Source organism: Lethenteron reissneri, chromosome 27, assembly GCF_015708825.2.
Source record: "Lethenteron reissneri isolate LAM-NWPU_2019-01 chromosome 27, ASM1570882v1, whole genome shotgun sequence".
Classification (NCBI taxonomy): domain Eukaryota; kingdom Metazoa; phylum Chordata; class Hyperoartia; order Petromyzontiformes; family Petromyzontidae; genus Lethenteron; species Lethenteron reissneri.
The window spans coordinates 16,465,715-16,488,407 of NC_083805.1; the positions used below are offsets into that span (position 1 = coordinate 16,465,715).

The 22,693-nt window shown below is 50.7% G+C and overlaps 2 protein-coding genes across 2 annotated transcripts in view; both read left to right on the top strand.

Moving 5' to 3' along the window:
- The window catches only part of LOC133348463 (EVI5-like protein), a 40,980-nt gene extending 20,285 nt beyond the window's left edge, over window positions 1–20,695 (top strand). Inside the window, exons 9-22 of the mRNA XM_061561278.1 lie at window positions 1,024–1,167; window positions 4,968–5,057; window positions 7,289–7,386; window positions 7,813–7,873; window positions 8,330–8,383; window positions 9,237–9,269; window positions 10,181–10,321; window positions 10,694–10,825; window positions 11,657–11,797; window positions 13,124–13,267; window positions 15,085–15,231; window positions 16,350–16,445; window positions 17,643–17,738; window positions 18,742–20,695. Coding sequence (XP_061417262.1) covers window positions 1,024–1,167; window positions 4,968–5,057; window positions 7,289–7,386; window positions 7,813–7,873; window positions 8,330–8,383; window positions 9,237–9,269; window positions 10,181–10,321; window positions 10,694–10,825; window positions 11,657–11,797; window positions 13,124–13,267; window positions 15,085–15,231; window positions 16,350–16,445; window positions 17,643–17,738; window positions 18,742–19,278 — 1,914 coding nt within the window. The 3' untranslated portion in view covers window positions 19,279–20,695. The remainder of the gene's footprint in view (window positions 1–1,023; window positions 1,168–4,967; window positions 5,058–7,288; window positions 7,387–7,812; window positions 7,874–8,329; window positions 8,384–9,236; window positions 9,270–10,180; window positions 10,322–10,693; window positions 10,826–11,656; window positions 11,798–13,123; window positions 13,268–15,084; window positions 15,232–16,349; window positions 16,446–17,642; window positions 17,739–18,741) is intronic.
- Window positions 19,720–22,693, top strand: part of LOC133348464 (uncharacterized) — a 65,850-nt gene continuing 62,876 nt past the window's right edge. The window contains exons 1-2 of the mRNA XM_061561279.1: window positions 19,720–19,742; window positions 21,532–21,627. Coding sequence (XP_061417263.1) covers window positions 19,720–19,742; window positions 21,532–21,627 — 119 coding nt within the window. The remainder of the gene's footprint in view (window positions 19,743–21,531; window positions 21,628–22,693) is intronic.

The window sequence follows — 22,693 nt, forward strand, 5'->3', positions numbered from 1 at the left end:
ACGTCGTGATTTAATTGATTTATTTTCATTTATTATTATTTTATTTGTATTATTTTTTACCTACGTGACTTTACCGAGTATGAATCCTTGCAGTTACGAAAGCTTCAAATCTAGAAAGAACCTCTTCTTTGCTTAGTTTTAGGTAAGAACTTAAAACCTGCTCTGAGGTCGAATGCACAATTTATGTCAAGTTCAGTGCGATGGTGGTGTTGTGGAAGAGGCATTGTACGTCGCCGTGGAAGGGCGCTTTGACGAAAGGCGCGATATGCATTTGATTTATTATTGTTATTTAAAGCTAAACATTAATCCGGAAAGGAAAAAAAAAATTCGCATCGGAGGGGAAGGAGAGAGGTGGTGGGAAGCTGCGGGGCAGAGAGGGAACGGAGATGACGATGGAGAGGTGAGGTGTGAGCGAAGACGTTGCGGCCTTGTAGAGGCAGAGGTGATGAAAGTCTTGAGCATGGACTAGAACGCCTAAACACTCATCAATTGACCGAGAACACCTTCATATATAGAGGACCGCAGAGCTAGGGGGTGCAGGCTTACCTGTGTGGTTGCTACCTTCCCGCTCGTCTGTGGTGTTTCACGCCTCCGAATCGCTCTCCGTCTTCGAGAGCGAACGACTACTGTGCTTCGGCACGTTACAAGTTGGACATGTTGTTATTGTTACATTCACAGGTGGACGGTCTCAACGGTGGGGACTAATTGTGTAATCCTGGCAGAGGTCGGTCCAGCCAATCATTCTCCTCTCTCAGAAAAACATACTGCACTTTGTGGGAAGTCAGTAGTAGTTTTCCTTTGGATAAACTGGCCCCTGTTGTAGGAATACCGAATTCCCGTTGCTAGCTTGTATCCACTCATGTCGGCGAGCATTGCCCCATGCTCATTTGGATCGGGATGACGTGTGACGTGTGGCTTGTGCTTGACTTTGTTTTGCGTTGGTTCCAAAAGAGCCTTTCAGAGCTAAATCGTGTAATGACCGCTTGCTGGCGTGTACCTGTGCGTGCGCATATGGGCTTGCAGGATCAGCTGTCTCAGCTGCACGCACACCTGAGCGCGCACAGTGTGCACACCTCCATGTTCGCGTCTCCCTGGTTCCTCACCGTGTTCCTGACCACCTTCCCGCTGCCGCTCGCCGCTCGCATCTTCGACTGGTTCATGTGCGAGGTGGGGCTCGCACACAGCAATCGCACTCACTCGCAAAGACAAAGTTTCCCCCTCTAACCTTCGACTGTTGGGGCAAGTTCTGTTAGTGAGCACCTCATGAAGGCCGGTACAGCACACGAAGGGGTGGGTGGTCAGGCACAATGCCCAGCCAACTTTTTTTTTCCCCAAGTGCTGATATTTACACACCACACCTAGGGTATGCCCAGGATATGTTCCGATATTTTCACCGATGTTGGTCGTGAGTGTGAATTGAAAACAGGATATCGGGTTTATAGCACAGCGCACTAATCACTGCGCTAACGCGACACACACACACGCATTTGAACTTACACTGACCAACACACACACACACAGTCACATACGTACGAGTAAATGGACACATTCACAGACGTACATGGACATGCACAAATGTGCACTCGTGCATACATGCACCATCGCATGCCAATGCACCGAAATGCTCATGCACTTGCTCACGCAGACACACGCACACAGCCTGTTGATGGTGGTCGTAAAGATTGTGTTAGTGGTGATTGTATTGATTGGTGTTGTTATGGTGCTGATAGTGATGCAGATGATAGTAGTAGCAGTAGTTATGAAGTGCTGGCTGGTGTGAGTCATGGTGATCTTTGTGGTGGTGGTGGTGTTGTTATTGAGTGTGTGCGGGTATGAGTGGTGGTGAATGAAGGGGACTTGGAGCATGGCGGTATAGCTGTGAAAAGCTGCGAGTTGTATGCTACTATGGGCTTATCTCCCCATCAATGGGAGGCGAGGAATGGTGGTGGTTGGTTATGCCTCCATTGAAGATGAACATCGGTAGAGGAATGCAGGCAAGGCTGGTGATTCAGATGTTTTCTATGACCTCCTGTCACAGGTGTTAGCTAATGAGGCCCCTTGCGAGAGTCATCTTGTTGGGTGACTGTAATGCCTGAGCGGGTCATGGTGCAGGCACCTAGGCTGGAGTGATTGGAATGTCTTGGCCAGAGCAGCTCAATAACAATATTAGGAGGATGCTAGATTTCTGTGCAGCCCATGTGCTTGTAATCACCAATACACTGCTCCAACATCGACACATCCACACAACTTCAAGGATGCTCGCCGGGTCCAAGCAAGAACATCTGATTTATATAGTGACTGAATAGCGAATGCGGTCCCATGTCTTTGACACCAGGACCCACTGTGGAGTTTTATCTGGCCATTGACCATCAGCTTGTCACATGCAAGATGCGCCTGCTATTCTTCCAGTGCGGTGGTGGGCTCCACCTAGGATTCCATTAACACCCACCATGACCTGGTTTCAGCTAACTAACGAAAGTTGCAAGTGAGAATTTCATCATCGCTTGCAGCTGGAGTTGGCATCATCTCACCCTCCTCCTGATGCCGAGGGGAAATGGGTGAGCTGCAGTGAACCAATGATTATGCCGATGAGATGTACTCATGTCTGATTTGGCTATTGTTCACAATTGCACCCAATAAAAAAAAAGATTGAAGACTTGGGCTAATGAAGCTGTAATGGCCGGATTGGGTTTGCAGTCCAGACCTCCCCAGAGACCCTGACTGAAGGAGGACATCTTCTGGCTAGCTGAGAGAAATTGACAGGCCCACTCCCGTCATCTGCAACATCCCATGTTTGAAAATTAGGAGGCTTACCGCAGCCTTCACTCAGAGATTCTGAGAGCTGTGTAGTGCTACAAGGATGAGTGGTGGTCGTGGGTTGCTGAGGAGATGGAATCTGCCTCAGTAGCCCGCGACTACAAATCACTATCACTGCATCAAAAAGTAATCTACAGCGCCACACCTATCACCATCCTTAAGGGAAAGAATAGTCATCCAATCTCTGACTCATAGGAACAGGTGTATAGGTTTACGGAGCATTTGTGAGGTCTTGGGTGAGGGAAATTCCCTCCGCCCAAATAACGTCATGAGGCAAGGTGGGGACGACCCTGCTTGGGCTGCGGTGCCTCAATTATTGACAGAAGTAGTCACCCCCTGTGAGTGGCTGGATGAGGTGCCATCTATTGAGGAGGTACGAGGGCGATCTGGAGTCTGAGACCTGAAAAAGCGCTGGGCAGAGATGGTCTCCCAAGTGCACTGCTGAGGGAGGGTCTGTGTGCAGACTGTCCTAGATGACTTCACAACTGTCTGGACCACAGGATCGGCTCCGTAGCATTGGACGGATGCCATGGTGGTCCTCCTCTTTAAGAAGGGCGAATGTACGGTACTCATTGTAACAACTACAGGGGCATCTCCTTCTTCAGTGTGCTGGGAAAGGTCCTGGCAAGGATTATTCAACATTGCCTTGCCAGGTATGCTGAGGAAAGGCTTACGGAGACCCTTTGTGGTTTCAGCTCTGGACCGGTCCTGCATGCATGCCATATTCTTTATCTGTCTGCTACAGTGGAGGTGTATGTAATTTCAATACTTTGGGTTGTTCTTCATGCTTTCAGGGTCCCTGACTCGCAATTATTAGGGACCTTCATTATGGTGGGCAGGCCCGGGTAATGGTCGGGAGTCAGTAATTTCCTGTTCAAGTTGGGATGCGACAGGGATGTCATCTGGCTCCCACAGTATCTTCCATCTTCTTCGACCACGTAGTTGGAGAAGCTTTGCATGGTTTTACCAGAGTAATGTATGTTTGGTACAGATACAATGGGTGGTTGATCGATGCCCGGATACGGTCAAGGAATGGCTCACTATTGGTCAACCACGTTATGTACGCTGATCTAGTGGTTGCTGCTTACTCAGAGGAGGAGTTGGCGAGGCGCTGCTGCTAGACCTGGAGCGTGCCACTAAGAGGTGGAATCTTACCATCAGCTCCACCAAAATTTAGCACCGGCCTGGGTATTTTGTGTCATCCAATAGTCCACCCCTTCAACCCCCCCCCCCCCCCCCCATGAGTGATGCGGCAGTTGTGGAGAAGTTTCCATACCTGGGTCGTGTGGTTATACCAACTCCAGTTTGGCAGCAGAGGTTTCTCTCCGAATCAGCAGGGTGGCATCTTTTTGTCACAAGCTCCAGGTCTTCTGATAGAACATCTGCACCAGTTTAAAGCATTAAGACTGGTCTGCATACAATCCATCCTGGGTATAACCAGTCTGGAATTTGTGAAGAGCTCACAAATCCTTGAAAGATCTGGACACATTCCCATCGGTGAGCTCCTCCGGCAGACAATGTTGCGTTGGCTGGGTCATGTAACCTGCATACCCAGCCACTGCATGCCTAGCCACTGCATGCCTAGCCACTGCATGCCCAAGCAGCTTCTATTTGCCCAGATAGAGAGGGCTAAAAAGGAGTGGCACAGGCTGGAGAAGAGATGGACTGATGCGTTACAGGAGGATTTGGAGCTGAGTGGACTTTCCAAAGACTGATACCAGCGGTGCCAAGATCGGCCCTTATGGAGGAGGCTTGTGAAAGACGTTACTGGGTAGTTAGAAGCAGTCACCTCCAGCAACAGCAGAGGGCAGAGGAGTGACCCTCACAAATTTGAGCGGAACACCAGGCGACTAAAATACAGTAAGTTGGCACAGTAGGGGGCACAGGTGGTGCATGTGCCAGTCATCTCCATAAATCCATGGCACCTGGGTCTTTCCCATGACCTCCTGTCAGTGAGCCTTCAACACTTCATGTGGCCTCAGAGTGCACCTGGCCTGGCACAAGCACCGTGGTGAAGATACTGCCACTTATTGGCGCATGGTGGCTGTTGTTGGTGGTTATGGAATATTTGCTGTTCCTTATGTGGTTATGGAGTATATGCTGATGTGAGTGACCATGCTAATGTTGCTGGTGGTGCTGTTACGTTGCAGGGCCTGGAGGTGGTTTTCCGGGTGGGTGTCGCCATCCTCTCGGCTCTTCAGGATGAGCTGCTCGCACAGGACATGGAGGGCATGCTGCAGGTAGCACAGAAAGCGGGTTCCTGAATTCTAGATTTGAAGCTTTCGTGACTGCAAGGATTCATACTCTTAGGTTTTTTCGGTAAAGTCACGTAGGTAAAACATCAAAATTAATGAAAATAAAATAAAATAAAACAAAAATCACGACGTTTCGGAGGCAACACAAGTCTCCGTCATCAGGTGGGACCGTCACAGCCGAATTAGCTGCATCAAGTGAGGCAATGATTCAAGATGTAATCCCTTATAAGCAAGTTGAAGGGGGGAGGAGAGGGGGGGGCTCATCAGAATGTGGTAGCCAATGAATGGAAACGTATCGGGAGGGAGGGGGGCGGGGCTCAAAGACAGCACGGAGTGCTCAACACATGGGGCAGAGAGGGGGAGGGGAGGCCTGATACACATGAAAGACAAAAGAACGAAAATGCCCATGTTTATACCAATGCTGGCTGAACAATAAAGAGAGTACTGTTAAAAAAATAACTGGGAATGTTAACACTCGGTAAAGTAAAGTCAAATAGTGCCTGTCAGATAAGATGGTCCAAAAAAGTGTAATTAAGTCTTTTTTGCGTGGTTGATAACATCTTTCCAATGATTACTAAGTTTGTACCCATCATCACGGTTGAAATTATGTCTGTGTTTGTATATTTGTATGGCTTCGTGTACAAACCTTTGATGGTAGCCGGGAGGTTTGCAGAGAACCTTGGTCTCGGAAAAGACAATTCGTGAGAGCCCACCGAGTTGTAGCAATGATCGGCAACGGCAGAAGAATCAGTTCTGCCGTGTTTCAGATCTGACTTGTGCTCGCGGACACGATCAGACCTAAGAGTACGGGTTCCTGAAGTTAGACAAGCTTCAAAACACCTCAGTGTCATTAACATTTGTTTTACTTTATTGATGCGTGTATGATAGATGGGAGGGGGAAGGTTGGTGAAGCCATCATTCAGCAGTGGATTTGCCATGTCTATGTATACGCTATATATTCAGTCTGAGTTAAGGACCCCGGCCCAGAGCTACAGAAATGAGTGCTTCTGGTGTGGTGCTTCACGTTCCCCTCCGTGCCCCAGGCTACATAGACGGAGGTGGAGCAGCTAGCAGCGTGCACAACGCGTCGTGACCAGCACGCAGAGGATTGCTTCGGTTGACCCCTGCCCAGATTTGAATTTGCCGACCTCACGGTTGTTGAGTCGAGTGCTCTGACCACATGAATCAGAAGCTGCCTTCTGAATGAGGGTACCTATATATTTAGGATAGCAGAGGCAAGGGAAGCTAATTGGGCAGGGTTGAATTATGACCAATTCGTACGTATGTTGATTTTTCATTTAATTACTTATCTCCATTATCTTCTAGGTTTGTTGATGGCTTCGTGTTACGAGACCTGGTGGGGAGTGGTGGTGTTGTGGTTAATGCGCTACGCTACGAACGCGGCGACCCAAGTTCGATTCCCGCTAAAGGCCAACACCAGTGACGATTATCTGAACCGGTCCTGGGCCTCCCCTAGGTCGACCTCGTGTGGTACATAAACATCGCCACTAGGGAGACAAAGGCGGCGGGGTGTGGTGCTGGCCACCCACCCCCTCTTGTGCCGTGCATGCCTTGATAGGTGCTCGCGAACAGCACTTGCCCCAATAGTTTGTTCAAGGTTATACGGTGGATCTTTGTCACCGAGACCTAGAAATGTTATTTCAGAACTCCACAGGTGGCAGAGCATTTCTTATCATGTGCAGACACCACCCCGGGAAAATGATGCCACCAAAATAACCCAGCCTTAAATGAGTAGCTGACGCTGCGTGCCAAATAACATCGGCCGTGTGGGGATGAAGGCAACCTCTTCTGCGGTACTGGCCATAACCATCCCTTCGCGTGCCATGCCGATCTTAGCAAGGTGGTCGCTAGGTAGCCCTATTTTTTTTACCGCGTGCAATTGTGAACAACAGCCATTGGACATGAATACATCTAATCGGCATAATCAATGGGTTCACTGCAGCTCAAAGACTCACTTCTACAAGGCGTGCGGTGAAGTTAGGAGATGTCCATGTGCTCGGCATTTGAATGCCTGGAGACCAGAATCGGTGATTTCGCCGACAATGTGTCAGGGAGGTGATTCTATACCCGGCCAGCTGAGTGAATGTTCTGTAAACTGGGGGGGGCAAGGGCGTGACTTGGCAGGGTTGTGCATAATCACTTGCCTCTGAATTTTAAGGGAGGGGCGGGACGATCTTTGTCTTTTGTACGAGCAGCTTTTTCAAAAGGTGATTCCCCACCGATGGGACGGCTGTGCCGACAAGCTCATCGCCGCGGCCACGCAGGTCAAGTACAACCCGAAGCGCCTCAAGAAGTGAGTCTCCCAAGAGCGTGTGCACCGCTGAACGTGCTCGCCAGAGCCAGCGCACGGGCGTAACGCGCTCGCCGGGACTGGCTCCTCTCTTAAAAGCCCTCGGCCTTCCTTGCTGCTCCTGCCCCCTTGCCGCCTCTGTGCATTGGGGCTGCCTCCCCAAGTTACCCATCCGTTCCATTTCGCACCTCCTCCCCGCAAAGGAAGCGATGGGCAGTAATTGCTGGGTCCGCCTGCGATGCCTGCATCCCAAAGAATTAAACTACACTGTATATATATTTTTGTTACTTTACTCCACTGCTCGTTGCTGTATTCTGCGATGTCACTTACCCAGCTGATGTGCAGCGTGGTTTGGGCCACCCACCCGCCTCGTGCCCCAGCAGTCTTCTGTTAAGGCTGTCTTTGTTGTGTGTGTGTGTGGCACATGAGGTTGGAAAAGGAATACATGGCTCTGAAAACGAAAGAGATGGAGGAACAGGTTGAAATCAAGGTAATGCACAGCCATTTGTACCCTTGGGGACTTTTCACTCACTCGGGTGCAAGCCACAAGGTGTTGCTTTGTGAAGCAGCGTGGCCTGCAACAACTGACATTACACAACTACTCGTGAATTCTCTTGTCTTGCAAAGGGTGTTTATTTGATGGCAATTCAAGCCATCATTTTTTTTTTGCTTCACACCTGCAATGCTTTATTTAAGTGACGGACCAAATTTAATGTGATCGGGTTTTTTTGTTGTCCAGGGGTGACTGAGCTGAGACGATCAACTCCCCTGCGCTTGAGAATGCAGTTTAAACTTAGAATCTCAGCGTTGCTGGCCCAGGGCTCTGACTCTGAGCCACACGGTCTCTTCCAGCCATGCAGTGTTCGAGTTTCTCTCAGCTGTCTCAGTCCGTCTGCCTCCCTCCCTCCCTGCCTCTCTCCCTGCCTCCCTCCTTCTGTTCCCACAGAAATTACGCACGGAGAATCGGCTGCTGAGGCAGAAAATAGACAACTTGGAGAAGGTAGCAGCATCGCCACTCGCTCGCGCACGCACACTATTATCACCTACACGTGCACAGCAGTTGCCGCACGTGAGTGAACCATGACAAACGTGCACAGGAAGACACTGGGTGCAGCGCTAAGGGTGTCCGTCACCGCTGACTGGCTGGGTTTTCTTCGACAGTTATACTGGCTCCCAGTGCACTCCCGGATAGTGTATAAACTCTGTATATAAATGCACACGTGAGAAGAAAACTGGCACTGGATACACATGTAGGATATACAACAAAAGGAAAATGTGCAAGTGTGTTGTTTAAAAAAATCGAAGGAACCGGAGAGAGAGAGAGAGGAAGACCTAAATGAGAATGACTTGACGACGACATAAGAGATCGGTGCCAGAAAGTTGTGGCCACTACTTGAGCATATTGCCACAAGACAGAGGGAAGTGAAAACGAATCACGTGCAATGTGCAGTGGACACCTACGGGGCTATCTGCCCATGGATCGTGATGATGATTAATGCACATGGCCTCTGTGTAAACAAATGTTCATTCTACTTGTGCAAAACTACTCCGAGCCATATCAGACCTCGAATCACGGGCCGGTCTTCGCTCTGCAGACGGCGTTTAATAAATAAGTTTTGAGTTTGGGGAGCGCGCCTTCTCGTACGCTGGGCCTTAGGCTTGGAACTCGGCACGCTGCGTGTAGAGAAAACTTCAAATATTGTTCGGAAACTTCTAAGATGTTCTCTTTTCAATGTGGCTTTATTCGCGATGAAACTCCGAATGAATGCGAGGCCATGTGTCGAGTTGCTTGGACCGGCCCCCGAATTCACGGCTGTTGTTTGACCCCCCTCCCCCCACCCCCCCCGCTCCAGGAGAGTGCAGCGCTGGCTGACAGGCTCATACAGGTACGTTGAAAAAATGTTTTAATTGAAAACTAATTTCTTTGGAACTGCTTTTTGTGTTCAGTTTGTCCTTTCCCCACCTCCGATTACCACGGTTGGCTACGTACGGTGCGAAAGAAGTTCACCATCGTATACACACACACACGGTGTGGCGCCTTGCTTGCTTAGTTGAGTTTATTTGGTTGTGCTTGAGGTGCAAGCCTGGTCTGTTCGCGACGTGCGAGCGTCCATCGCTATTTTCCAACGGGCACATCCAGCTGTGCGTGTGATTGTACCCTGGTGCCGGCTGCATTCAATCATAAATGGGAATGAATTTTAAACGAAAGATGTTTTCACAAATTATACATTGTCATTATTGTTTTGAAAAGGGTAGCAGTCTGATGCTTTAGAGGACATCTATGAAGAAGAGCTTCATAGCTCATCGGATTTCTCGAGTATAAATACATATTCTGATAGATTTATCAATGGCCGCCCCCACCCTTCTGGAACGCGGCCATCTGTCTCACTGCACATTCGCCGCAGAGTTCAATCCACCCGAATTTTTATAGACGCTCACAGACCTTGGCCTCTTAGAGGCCCCACCACCTGGCTTTCGGGCGACACCGAGCTTGGCTCCGTACCTCAAGAGTTGTGGTCATCCATGTCCGTGAAATATTGTGCGCAGGACCAATTTCCTCATCCTTATTACTATGAATAAAAAATATTATTATTTCATATTCTGATGCCACTACAGGGTGCTATGTTGGTGCTGCAGGCTGTGGAGCTTGGCTAACCAGCGACGGCATAATCTACTTGTGTTGTGGGTTCCGTCTTTCTTTAATGACTGCTGCCCACATCGCTGTGCCTGCAAACCTGACATTGCTTCCAGCTTAGTGCCGTTCGCCTCCCTCCCCCCTCTCTCTACTCCAACCCAGGGTCAGGTGACGCGTGCCCAGGAGGCGGAAGACAACATGCAGTTCCGCCGTGAGGTGGATTCTCTGCGCGCCCACAATGCCACGGTGGCCGACAAGCTGGCTCTAGCGCACACCACCCTCCGGCAGCTGCTCGCTGAGAAGGTAACGACCACCGCCACCGCCGGGTGCCCTGCTCACTCGATGGCCGCGTAAGGGCCCTGTCGGAGTACCGAGGTGACGCAAGACTACCGTCTGGGTTTCAGCCCGCTGTGATGAAGTTTCATCAGAGAGTCGCTGGTCTCAGCAACGTCACCAGTTACTGAATTCAGAATATGCCAAAACTGAGCCATACATGTGATGAACATGCTTTGGAGGGCATATAACAGGGCTGGTGTTATCTCCCGGCCCTGACCTATATATATATATATATAAAGATGGCTACATGGTTTGGGGGGAGGCTTTCGTGTGCAGCAGTGGATGGTGTTGTTCGCCGGTGAACGCGGCTGCGTTGACTGCACCGCGTGCCCCCTGCAGGGCTCGGGCAGCCGCTACTCGGAAGAGTTTGTGATTGGGCTCGAGCGGGAGCTCGTGATGGCTCGGCTCAAGGAGGCCGAGGCTCAGTCTGCACTGCACGAAATGCAGGAGAAGGTCATTGGTATGGAGAAGGTGAGCCAGTGAGCGGTGTGTGTTTGTCCTGCCGTACCTCTTCTCCCACTCACCCCCCGACCTTGTGCTTTTAGGAGGAGGAGAGGGGTTCAAGGTGGGGATTGGCTTTGTGAGGTCAGGCACTGGCACGACTTTCAGCGTGCAGCGCCTGCGATTTACATGGCAGGTTTGCTGCGAGCTTTACTGTCCAAAGCTCCGAGGTAAAACTCTTTGCAATGTGCGTTATCGCGCTGAGCACTTCAGTTTCTCGGACGTCCCTGTGCCCTGCGAAACATAGAAACTGTGTTTTCGGTGAAGATAACAAAGCAACTTCGCAATCTGGCGCCAATTGGATCGAACTGCGGTTCGTTGATACATTGCCGCTTTCACTGGAACCTGCAAACCCCAAGTCTCCGTGTGACCCATGCAGCCGTGCATGTAAATTCAACTGCCAAAATATGTGCACTGACCACATCATAGCTATTAACACATATTCTTGGTTCTTTCGGTAAAGTCACGTAGATAGAAGATAAAAATAATGCAAAAATTTTTTAAATAATAAATGTAAAATAATAAAAGCAAAAAAAACCCCACGACGTTTCGATTGCAACACAAGCAGTCTTCATCAGGTGGAGAGAGAAAAGAGGGGGGGCAAGCCTCCAAATGCAACTGCTTCTAGGGGTTTCCAAAGTGAGTGGGTGGGGGATGAGAGTTGGGAGGAGGAGAGCTTGTGCAGCGTCAACAGCATGGGCGGGGCAGCCAGTCGCGAGACGGCCACATTGCCCGTCTTGCACGTTGCCCGTCTCTCTCGCGTTGCCCATTGTCTCGCGCTCTGCTCTCTCCGTCTCCCAGCGCTGTAGCTCCCTGCCGGACGAGAGCAACGTCGCGCGGCTGCAGGAGGAGCTCATCGCCGTGAAGATCCGCGAGGCCGAGGCGCTCACCTCGCTCAAGCAGCTGCATCAGCAGGTGCGCGACCTGGAGGACGCCTGGCAGGTGAGCACCCCGGGGGTCCGGAGAGGGGGTACGGGAAACGGGAGGAGGGGGGGGGCAAGGAGGGGGATCAGAGGGGACACGTCACTTCGCTCGTTTGTGCAAGTAAACACTGTGTGTACTGATGTTCCGTATATGTGTGTAACACGTTATGTATGTATGTTGGATGTCTCTTTTGCACTCTACGTAGCCAACCGTGCTAATCAAGGATGCGGGGGAAGGACGGTAAACTAAACACAGAAAGCATTTCTCAAGAAATGAGTTTAGAACCTAAATTTAGAAGTGCATAGTAGCTCCAGTAGCTTTCTAATCTCAGAAGGAAGAGCATTCCAGATGTCCGCAGGAGCGCATCTGAAAGCGCGCGATGCAGTGACCGTCGTGAAGTACGCGTGGTGTGTGTGCGAGTCTTAGTATACAGGTCGGCTCGGCCTTAAATGGGTAGCTGCTGCTGCTTGTTGAATGTCAGCACTGGGAAGATGAAGGCAGCTGGGCGTGGTGCTGGCCACCCACCCCCTCGCGTACCGTGCCGGCCTTCATAGGTGCTCGCGAAAAAACACTTGCCCCAACAGTCTGTCGGAGGCTAGACGGGAGAGCTTTTGTCATAGCCTGTGTGTACAGATCGAAATGACCAGGGTACTTTCGTAATGTGTGCTGTACAGCACTGTAGCGGTGTCCACCCGCCCCCTATCGTCCCTCCCCACAATGCCCTACCATTACTGACGTATTGCCTTAAAAAAATTACCACATTATGGCAACTACTTATGTTACACATCATGCACATGACAACACGTGCATTATGCATTATATGTTACATATATATCGAAGTATAGAGTATCTATTTTATAATTTTTTTGCATTTTCTATGCCTTTTAGATGGGGTGTTTTTGTTTCCCGACCGTGTCCAGCTACGTGTGAAATCCGGCTCACCGGGGTTCACTACTCTCTCCATTGTTGATTAACGTGTGGTTCTATAATAATGATGATGATAGAAATTAGACTTGTAACACGGCTCCACACACAGTATTCGCTAGCTTTCGATGAGCGAGAGACCCCGAGAGAGAAGAGAGAACGACTCGGGAGGGGGGGGGGGGGGGGGTGCGAAAAACCGCAGACAAGCGGGAATGTATGTACTTTACGTTGAACTTCACACCGTACGTACCCCACCGTGCTAATCGGAGGCACGGAAAGCAGCAGTTGGACACCAAATCCCCCCCCCAAGCTCTGGGTTCCTCTATATATATGTGGTGTTATCCGCCAATTAGTGTTGATATGTTCATGCTGTATTCTGATTGGCGTGCGTGTGTGTATGCAACTGTGTGCTGCTGCCAGAGGCACGTGTCCCGCACGTCCGTGCGTGGGAAGTGTGCGCTGGGCGAGCTGCAGGCGGAGATCATGACGGTGCGGCTTCGCGAGGGGGAGACCCGCGCACAGCTCAGTGAGACCAAGCACCGCGTGCTGGAGTTACAGACACAGGTGTGTGTGTGTGTGTGTCTGTCTGCCTGCCTGCATGCGTGTCTGTCTGGGTTTGGGGGAGCGGTAGTGTAGCGGTTAGCGCACTGCGCTTCGAACCCGGCCACCCGAGTTCGATTCCCGCTCACGGCTAACACCAGATGAGCATTATTTGAACCGTTCCTGGGCCTCCCCGAGGTCGAATCGACATCAAATGAGTACCTGGTGCGTTGTGTAAACATCGCCACTAGGGAGACAAAGGCGGCCGGGCGTGGTGCTGGCCACCCAACCCCTCATGTCCCATGCCGACCTTCATAGGTGCTCGCTAACAGCACTTGCCCCAACAGTCTATATGGGGGATCTTTGTCTTTTTGTGTGTCTGGGTAAGCGGTAGTGGCGCGCTTAGTGCACTGCACTTGGAACCTGGTGACTCATATTCGATTCCCGCTCATAGCCACCAACACCACTGACCATTATCACGTGCCTTTCCAGCCTTCATCGGTGCTCGTTAACAGCATTTCCCCAAAAGTCTGTTGAAGCTATACAGGCGATATTTGTCTTTTTTGTGTCTCCACGTGTGTCTATTTGTGCATCTGTGTGTCTGTGTGCGTTGGTATGTGAGTGTGTGTGTGTTTTTGTTTGTCTGTTTGAGTTTGTTTTTGTTTTGAGAGAGTTTATGTGCATTTCTCTGTGTGATGATGTGTGTCTCTGCGAGTGAATCGTGACGCTAGCATTTGATCGAGTGTGATTGGAAGGCATAAGCCTGATCAGCTCAACAATAATGGTAAGAGGCTGCTAGGCCTGTGTTACTGCCTGCCCGTGCTCCTGTAATTACAAGCATGCTATTCCATTACTGGTGCATCCACACAACTTCATTGATGCACACAGAGTCCAAGCAAGAACATTTGCTAGACTACATTCGTGATGGAACAGTGTATGCGGGCCCAAGTCCTTGAAACCAGGACCTGTCATGGAGTTGATCTGGCCCCTGACCGTCAGCTTATTATCTCCAACGTGCACATGCCATTGATCTACTGGGAGGGTGGGCATTCATCTAGGACCCCGTTAAAACCCACAATAGCCTGGTCTCGAACAGCTGATGAGAGTGGCAAGTCAGAAATGTAGTCATCGCTTGCAGTTGGGGTTGGCAATTTCCTCCCCTCCCGCCTGATATCGAGGGGAAGTGGGTGAGGCTTTGGACAGTGGTTCATACAGCTGCTGTGGTTATCATTAAGTCTGCCCAACATAGACCTATTCCCATCAGTTATAAGTGGTATCTGTTTCTGTTCCTGGACCTTTCCTTGGTCAACTAGGCCTTAAATGAGTGTCTGGTGCAGTGTGTAAAAAATCAACACTGGGTGCGACATTGACCACACCATCTCCCTCGTATGCCTTAACCAGCCTTAAATATATGCTGGCTGATGGCAATCTCGAGACTGGTAGAAAGGCTGTGTCAGAAAGACGGAACCCAAAGGCGTTTTGGATGCACAGCTTTAGGTGTGATGGGGAAAACCTGGAGAAAGAAATGTTGATGTTTCAGTAAAGTGAAGGAACAAGAAACGCATGTGGACAGAGACTTATGTTGAACAGATAGTTTTCTAAATGTAACCAGGGGGGCTATTAAACCAAGCCTGATATCACGGAAGGTGGAGTCGCTTCATCGTGGGAGTCACGATTACCCAGTAATTTAAATTAGCATGGTTGGTCGACGTGCGGCGCGAAAGAAGTGCAACATACATAAAGCGGGATGAGCGAGCAGAGGCAGAGCAGCTCCCAGCCGCTTCCCCGCGTGGTCTGCGAGGCAGGCTGACCCCCCCCCCCCCCCCCGTGTGTCTGTGCAGAGCCAGCTGGTGGGCTCGCAGCTGCGGCGAGCCGAGCAGGAGCTGAGCGCGTGCCAGCAGCGGGTCGCGGCGCTCACTCGCGAGAACAGCGAGCTGCACGCCGCCGCCGCCACCGCCAAGCGCCGCATGGCCGAGCACGAGTGCCAGGTAGCGGGGTTGGGAAGGGGACGTGAGCGCGAGTGCCAGGTAGCGGGGACGTGGGGCGTGAGTGCGATTGCCAGGTAGCGGGAAGCGGCACGGGGGCACCAGTGCCAGGTAGCGGGGACGTGGGGCGTGAGCGCGAGTGCCAGGTAGCGGGAAGCGGCACGGGGGCACCAGTGCCAGGTAGTGGGAAGCGGCACGGGGGCACCAGTGCCAGGTAGCGGCGGTGGGAATACTTTGCGTGAGCTCGAGTGCTAGGTAATGGGGCCCGGGAGGCGGCTCTACCATCGCCGAGAACCCGTTGGAATGCAGAGTGGAGGAGGGTCGGGGTAGGAGCTGGCCACGTGTGGTGTGGGTGGTTGAATGCGGGCAGCCGCGTGTGATTAAAAAGGTCAACTTCTTTCGCACTGCATGCAGTTAACCGTGCTATTCGGAGGTGCTGGGAAATAATAATTGCATTTCTAAAGTGCCTTTTTTCATGGATCTCAAAGCGCTCCACAAGACACAGCAGATGCTCGGCATAAAAATTACTCGTGAAGCTAACAAGTAACCCAAACAGCATCATCTCCCTATTAACGCCATACAACTTAAAGGTGGGACCTTTTTTGCCAGTATCAAAGTATACAAAAAATAAGAATAGGTGTTACCCTTTCTGGCAATTAAACAGGTGTTAAGATTTTAATTTAAAGCTTTCGTGACTGCAGGGATTCATATTCTTGGTTCTTTCGGTAAAGTCACGTAGAAGGGAAATAATAAAATAATACAAATATAAAACTATAAAAATTCTCACAACGTTTCGACTGCAACACAAGCAATCATCATCAGGTGTCAAAATATAGGTGTTAAGATGTTCAAACACTAAATAGAAAGCTTTTGCAAGGAATCTTATATTTTTTCCAACTGAAGGGTGTTTTGTTGCAATCAAATTTGATAGAAGCCAGCGACAAAGTGAGGATTGAGGCAGATGCAAGGAGATCGGACTCGAGCGTGCAAGTACATTTTGGTGCCGTCCGTCCGACAACTGAAGAGTGTAGTGTGGTGGTGTGCGGCGGTGGAAGTGCTTGCGGAGTTGGGAGCGGTGATGAGCATCGTTGTGTCTCCCGTTGTGGTGCCGACGGCGGCAGAGCAAGGAGCAGGCGATGTCGGCGCGACTCCGCGATGCCGATCACCTGGCGGCCGTGGCCGAGCTCCGGCAGAGAATCGCAGAGCTGGAGATCCAGGTGCGATGCGCTTGGCACCACGGTCGGCACCGCCGGTGTCCACCACACCTTCACCGTCCTCGTCGTCGTAACGTCAATCCGAGCCACCACAAGCCTCATCACGATTGTAGCGACCGCAGTCGGCACCACCACCACCATCATCATCACAATCGCGATCACATTCGCAACCACAATAGTAAAGTCATCAATTCTCACCGCAGTCATCACTCACCATATTTGTCGTCGCCACAATCGCAACCACTACAGTCAAGTGGCCACAACAATCGTCGTAACATTTTCAGCAATTTCCACCACAATTTACGACCATCACCGCAGTCATCGCCGCTGTAATCGGTCAAATTAATATCACCACAACCATGCCCACCCTGCCCAATACTTTGCCATCGGCAGCACCACCGACGCCACCGTCAGCACCCACGTCATGCTTGCACACCTTCATGCTTGCACACTTTCACGCTTGCACACCTTCACGCTTGCACACCTTCATGCTCCTCGCGTTCTGTGGTGACTCGTGAGAACGGCGCGTCTGGTGGATGGCAGCGTGACACCTCGCTCGCTGCTTTACAAGTGCGCACGGAGTCGGTGAATATCCGGTCATTCTTACCGGCGTCCTGTGCCGCAGACAATTTTGACTCGTGTCAAAACTCATTTCTTTAGAGGTGCTTTTTGTGTTTAGTATGTTGTTTTCCGCCCCGCACCTCCGCTTTAGCGTGGTGAGCTACGTATAGTGTGAAATAGGTTCTACATACATTACAAGATGCAAATCTTTGTGATGTCGTCCTCCGAGCTAGTGCATGCAACTAAGCTCATCCAGGTCATCTCTGCAACATAGATCCTTGAAATAATTTTCATTTTAAATGTTTTTATTTGTTTACCAGGTAAGGCCCCACTGAGCTGATCTAGCTTTTTTTCAGAAGCGACCTAACCTAAATGTGGGGGGGGAAACCCGACAACCCGGAGAAAAATCCACACGACAACGGGGAGAACACAAATGACAAATATACAGCAGCAGGTGTCAGGGTTGGGATCGTACCCACGACTTCCTGTATACTAGGCGAGGTAGTTAACATCTCCTAGCCACCGTGGTGCCCTATCTTTGCGCCTCAGTCGATTCTCCGTTGGTTCAATGAACGACATTGGTGTATTAAGTTTGTGACGGTGGTATTCATGATTTTGATGATGGCATTGTGTTTCCAGCACGAGGAGGGTCAGCTGACGGGTCAGCTGACGCGTACGGACACGCGGCAGCACATCCGGGACCTCACCGAGCAAATCGCAGAGCTGCAGGAAGAGGTGCCGCCCCTCCCACAACCCCCAACCGCACTCGGCACATGTGCAGCACATGTGCAACATACAGTAACGCTCGCTCACGTACACTCATGCAGCAGACGCAGCACATACAGTGTACACAGTACATACAGTACACGAAGAATGTTCCCTTCCATCTGCTCATGCACACACATGAGACGCTCGCTCACAGGCACTCATTCACACACTCGGCACGTGGAGCATACGTACACGCGCTCGCTCACACGCCCCAGTGCACACACATGCAGGAAGTATGCAGTACGCGTGCAGCACACATGCACAACGGCACGGTTGCTCGTCCACGCGCGCACGTACAAGCACATTTGTTTGTGCCCATAATTGCACACAAGCTTGCCCACACACACATTTGCAAAACCTTGCTCGCTACATATGAAAAAGCCCTCCTGTGTACCATCTGCATTTTCCGGGATCATGCCGGTAAGTTCTGTAGCGAGCACCGCGGTGACGCTGCAAGTGTGCATGATATGGCCAGCTCTATGCCCGGCCACTTTTGTCTGCCAAGTCCTGATGTTTATACATCCAACCGGGCACTTCTTTAAGGCCGAGTTGACCTAGAGGAGGTCCTGGAAAGGCTCCTATACCACTTGAATCAAGTCCAGGTTCCTGCGTTTATAGATTCATCGATCAATTATCCGGCTCTATAGTACGAGCCACGACTATCAATAAGAATGTGATAAGTTAAAATTCTGGTTGTGGGCCGATTGGGCCTATCATCTTTAAGGGGGCCGTTAAATGAGTAACACTTAATAGGGAAGTCAACACTGGTTGTTTTCTTAAATGACTAGACCTGCACGAGGAACGTGGAATTTCCACCGCTGGTTCAGGTCCCTTCAACGGACACGCGCGCTGCTTCGTGCTGCCGCGTGGCGCTCCGGCACCGGGCCAGCCGATGAGTACCACGTGACGCAAGAGGCGGAGCTCTCCCGCAATTTACACTTGTCGCCGTGTGGCTTTGCGCGCGTGCCAGGTGCAGAGGCTGAGGGGCGGACCGCTCGGTGTCACAGCGCAGGCCCTGGAACGGATCCACATCAGCGCCCACGACGACGACGACGATGATGACGACGACGATGACGACGATGATTATGAAATTGACGAAGAAAGAAGGAAAATGACAAAGCTCGCAAGCCAGAGTTCACCAGACGCTGGAGCTGATGATGACGACGACGACGACGATGTCGACAACTACGTTCACGACGCCGGAAACGGCAGTGAAAATTTCGCAACTTGGAGAAATGTGAACTCCAGCGAGAGCGACGCTGAGGACGACGTCTGCGGGGTGGAGGGTGGCAGTGAGCTGAAGCGGTGCAAGAAGACTTCGAGCGCATTCCGTGGACTCGCTGGCGAGGGTGGCGGGGGTGGCCCTAGCGATGGCGGCGTCATGCCCGTGGGACGATGCACCAAAGTCGACGGCTCGGAGTGCGATGGGGACGACGGGGACGACGACCCCGACGACGTGGCCCTCGTGGATCGGCTGAAGAGGCGCAGCCGCAGCACCGCCGTGTGACGACGACTCGGTGAGCCGGCGTTGGTGGTGGGGTGGGAGGTGGTGGGGTGGGAGGTGGTGGGGTGGGAGGTGGTGGGCACTATTCGGCGGTGAGCCGGCGAGCGTGGGTAGCCGGCGCTGTTCGCGGTGACTCCAGCGGTGCGTTGTTGCTGTCCGCTGGGGAGGACATTAAAGGACTCCACCCCCCCCCCATCTTGACGGTGTTTGAGAGCGGGCGATTTGTGCGCCGATTGTTGAAACTGCCCGCAACTTTGAAAAACCGTCCCCTCTTCACGTTACTGTGGCGTAGCGGGTCACGCAGGGGGCTCCTCCCCCTCTCATATACATGGAGGACCTTGAGTTTTTGAAGAGCCTCTGGTTAAATCGAATCGGTTTCCATCACTCTGCACTTAAAATGTCGGTACAGTGAGCCCATTGAACGGAGGGACTCTCTCCCAGAGCATGGGACTCGAGGGCAAGAATCGGTTTGTATCGGACTGCGAGGGACCGCGAGAGAGCGAAGACACCGACTCCACGACGCAAAGATCCACGTGGAAACTTGTAGGTCTGCGTGTCTGGAGCAGCCGCACCTAATCGGGCTGATGATGAAGCTCCATCTCGTGCGCATGGACACCGCGCGCCTCTGTATGCGGGTCCCATATCCGCAGCGGTTCATTGGAGTGCCTGTCTACCGGTGCGCGTACCGACTCGCGTTAACATAATCAACCGTCAGGATACACTACAGTTAATTTGTTTTATACTTTTTCTAAATGGTATATAGACATGCATTCACACACACCACCCCCACACACGTGCTTTGAGACTTCCGGTGGGAAGGGGGGGGGGTCACAGCTGTTCGTCCTCGTAGCGCCAGGGATGTCGGTGGTGCCTACTGCCCAGCACACACTGCCAGCGTCTCGTCGGTCAAGGCCGCCACGCCACGGACGAGACACGTGGTTGTCGTGGTTGTCGTGGTTGTCGCATCGTCCAGTCACTTGGCGCCCCACTTGCACTTTCCCCTTTTACTCATCGGCTCGGCTGATTTTTACCCGCGATTTTGATTCAATTTATTTTTATTTTCACCTAAAAAGTAGAGGATTTTGAAAGACACTTGACAATTTTTTAGTATAACTTCGGCTGCATTTTATTTTCTTCTTGAGCCTTCTCCATCTCCTTAATGATTTGATTCCCATCAAATTCGTACATTATTTTATGTTTTAAAGTAATAATTTAACTCTATGAGTGTCGCGTTAGTCCGACTGTAGCTCAGTGTTGGTGCGCTGTGTGCATCTGCCCGTGGTCTCTCGTTTGTTTCTGCGTTACATTTTTGTTAACTTTTGTGAATTCACAACGGCAATAGGTTTTTGTTTTTTTGAAACCGTCAACTTGTAAATAACTTATTTTAATTGTACTTACAATAAACTAATGTTCGCCTCTATCGAGATGTCCGCTTACAAATGCGCGTGTTGACGTACATAAGGTGTCGAATTTGCACGCGAGTTGTCGATGCCGCGAGTGCGGCGCACGTGGTTTTTTGAGGCTTTGTAATCGCCGGCCCGTGGGAACGCGGCCGCTGGTGTGGCTAGGCCCACGACAGGCTTCAGGCCTCGACGAGTCGCGGTTGATTCAAATCCTTCCTCCGAGACGCCCACCAGCTAATGCCATCGCGAACCTTGAGGGAATCTGCTGGCCTTGTGCCCGGCTGGGGGCTTGCCATAGCTAAGCCTTATTCACATGTCTAGCACGGTTGGTGACGTACGGTGTGAAAGAAGTTCATAATATTCTTAGGTTTTTTTCGGTAAAGTCACGTAAGTAAAAATTCAAATTAATAAAAGTAAAATAAAAATCACGACGTTTCGGAGGCAACACAAGCTTCCGTCTTCAGGTGGAACCGTCACAGCACGATTGTTGTATCAAGTAAGCTTGTGTTGCCTCCGAAACGTGATTTTTATTTTACTTTTATTAATTTTAATTTTTATCTACGTGACTTTACCGAAAAAACCTAAGAATATGAATCCTTGCAGTCACGAAAGCTTCAAATCTAGAATTAACGTTCATAATACATACAAAGCTGTTAGATCTTAAAAGTAATAATGGTTTTGCTGCACAAATATTGGTAACCACTGGGCTAAGCTGTGTGGGGAATTTAAACCAACAATCCTGTGCAAATCTGCTGGTCTTACTGCCGGATTTGAGTGCCGCAGATGGCAAATTCGGTTTACACAGCGAGAGACGTAACCCGTTCAGTTGTGGGGGTTGGACCTCTGCGATCAGAGCGACCGACGGCAGAGATGGGACGGAGTGGACCGCGGCGAGCGAGCGCGAGAAAGGGGCCTTGACTGTGGCCCACTCGCCAGGCCACTTGCTCTGGTGCTTCCCGTGTGGCACCTCCACGGCTCTGCCGGTCTCTCGCAGAGACCCTCTGTTGGTGTTGACCCATTTTTTGTGGAGCTCTTGACGACACTGCCAAGTCTGTTCCATTATCTGAGATGTGAATCTTATGTATGTACGCTGAGTTGAACCACCGGCACTGCAGGTCACAGCGCCGCTCTTTCGGCCTCTTCTCTCGCACTCCTCCACCGTGGGATCTTCTCTCCCATCATCGTCTCTTTCCACAAGCTCCTATAACAACGTAACAACGTACTGCACGTTGAACTTCTTTCGCACCGTACGTAGCCAACCGTGCCAATCGGAAGTGTGGGGAAAGGACAGCAAATTAAACACAACGCTGTTCTAAAGAAATACATTTTCATCTTCTTGGTTCTTTCGGTAAAGTCACGTAGAAGGGAAGTAATAAAATAATAAAAATAAAACATAAAAAAATAAAATAATTCTCACGACGTTTCGGCTACAACGCAAGCAGCCGTCTTCAGGTGAAGAATGAGACACTACCAAGCTAGGAGCTTATATATAAGCTGGGTTGGAGGTGGAAGAGCGCCTTAACAAAAAGAATGTGCATATGAAGAGGAATTTAGCATATTCATGGGTGGGGGGGTTTCATAGTCATATTATGCCCATGCATGACTATGAAACCCCCCCACCCACCTCCTACGCATTTCCCATGAATATGCTAAATTCCTCTTCATATGCACATTCTTTTTGTTAAGGTGCTCTTCCACCTCCAACCCAGCTTATATATAAGCTCCTAGCTTGGTAGTGTCTCATTCTTCACCTGAAGACGGCTGCTTGCGTTGTAGCCGAAACGTCGTGAGAATTATTTTATTATGTTTTATTTTTATTATTGTATTACTTCCTTATACGTGACTTTACCGAAAGAACCAAGAAGATGAATCCCTGCAGTCACGAAAGCTTTAAATCGAAAAAAAAACATTTTCAGTCGAGATTTAAAAGTGCATAGCTCCAATGGCTTCCTAATATCGGAAGGAAGAACCTTCCAGACGGCCGCTGAAGTGCATCCGAAAGCGCGCGATGCGGT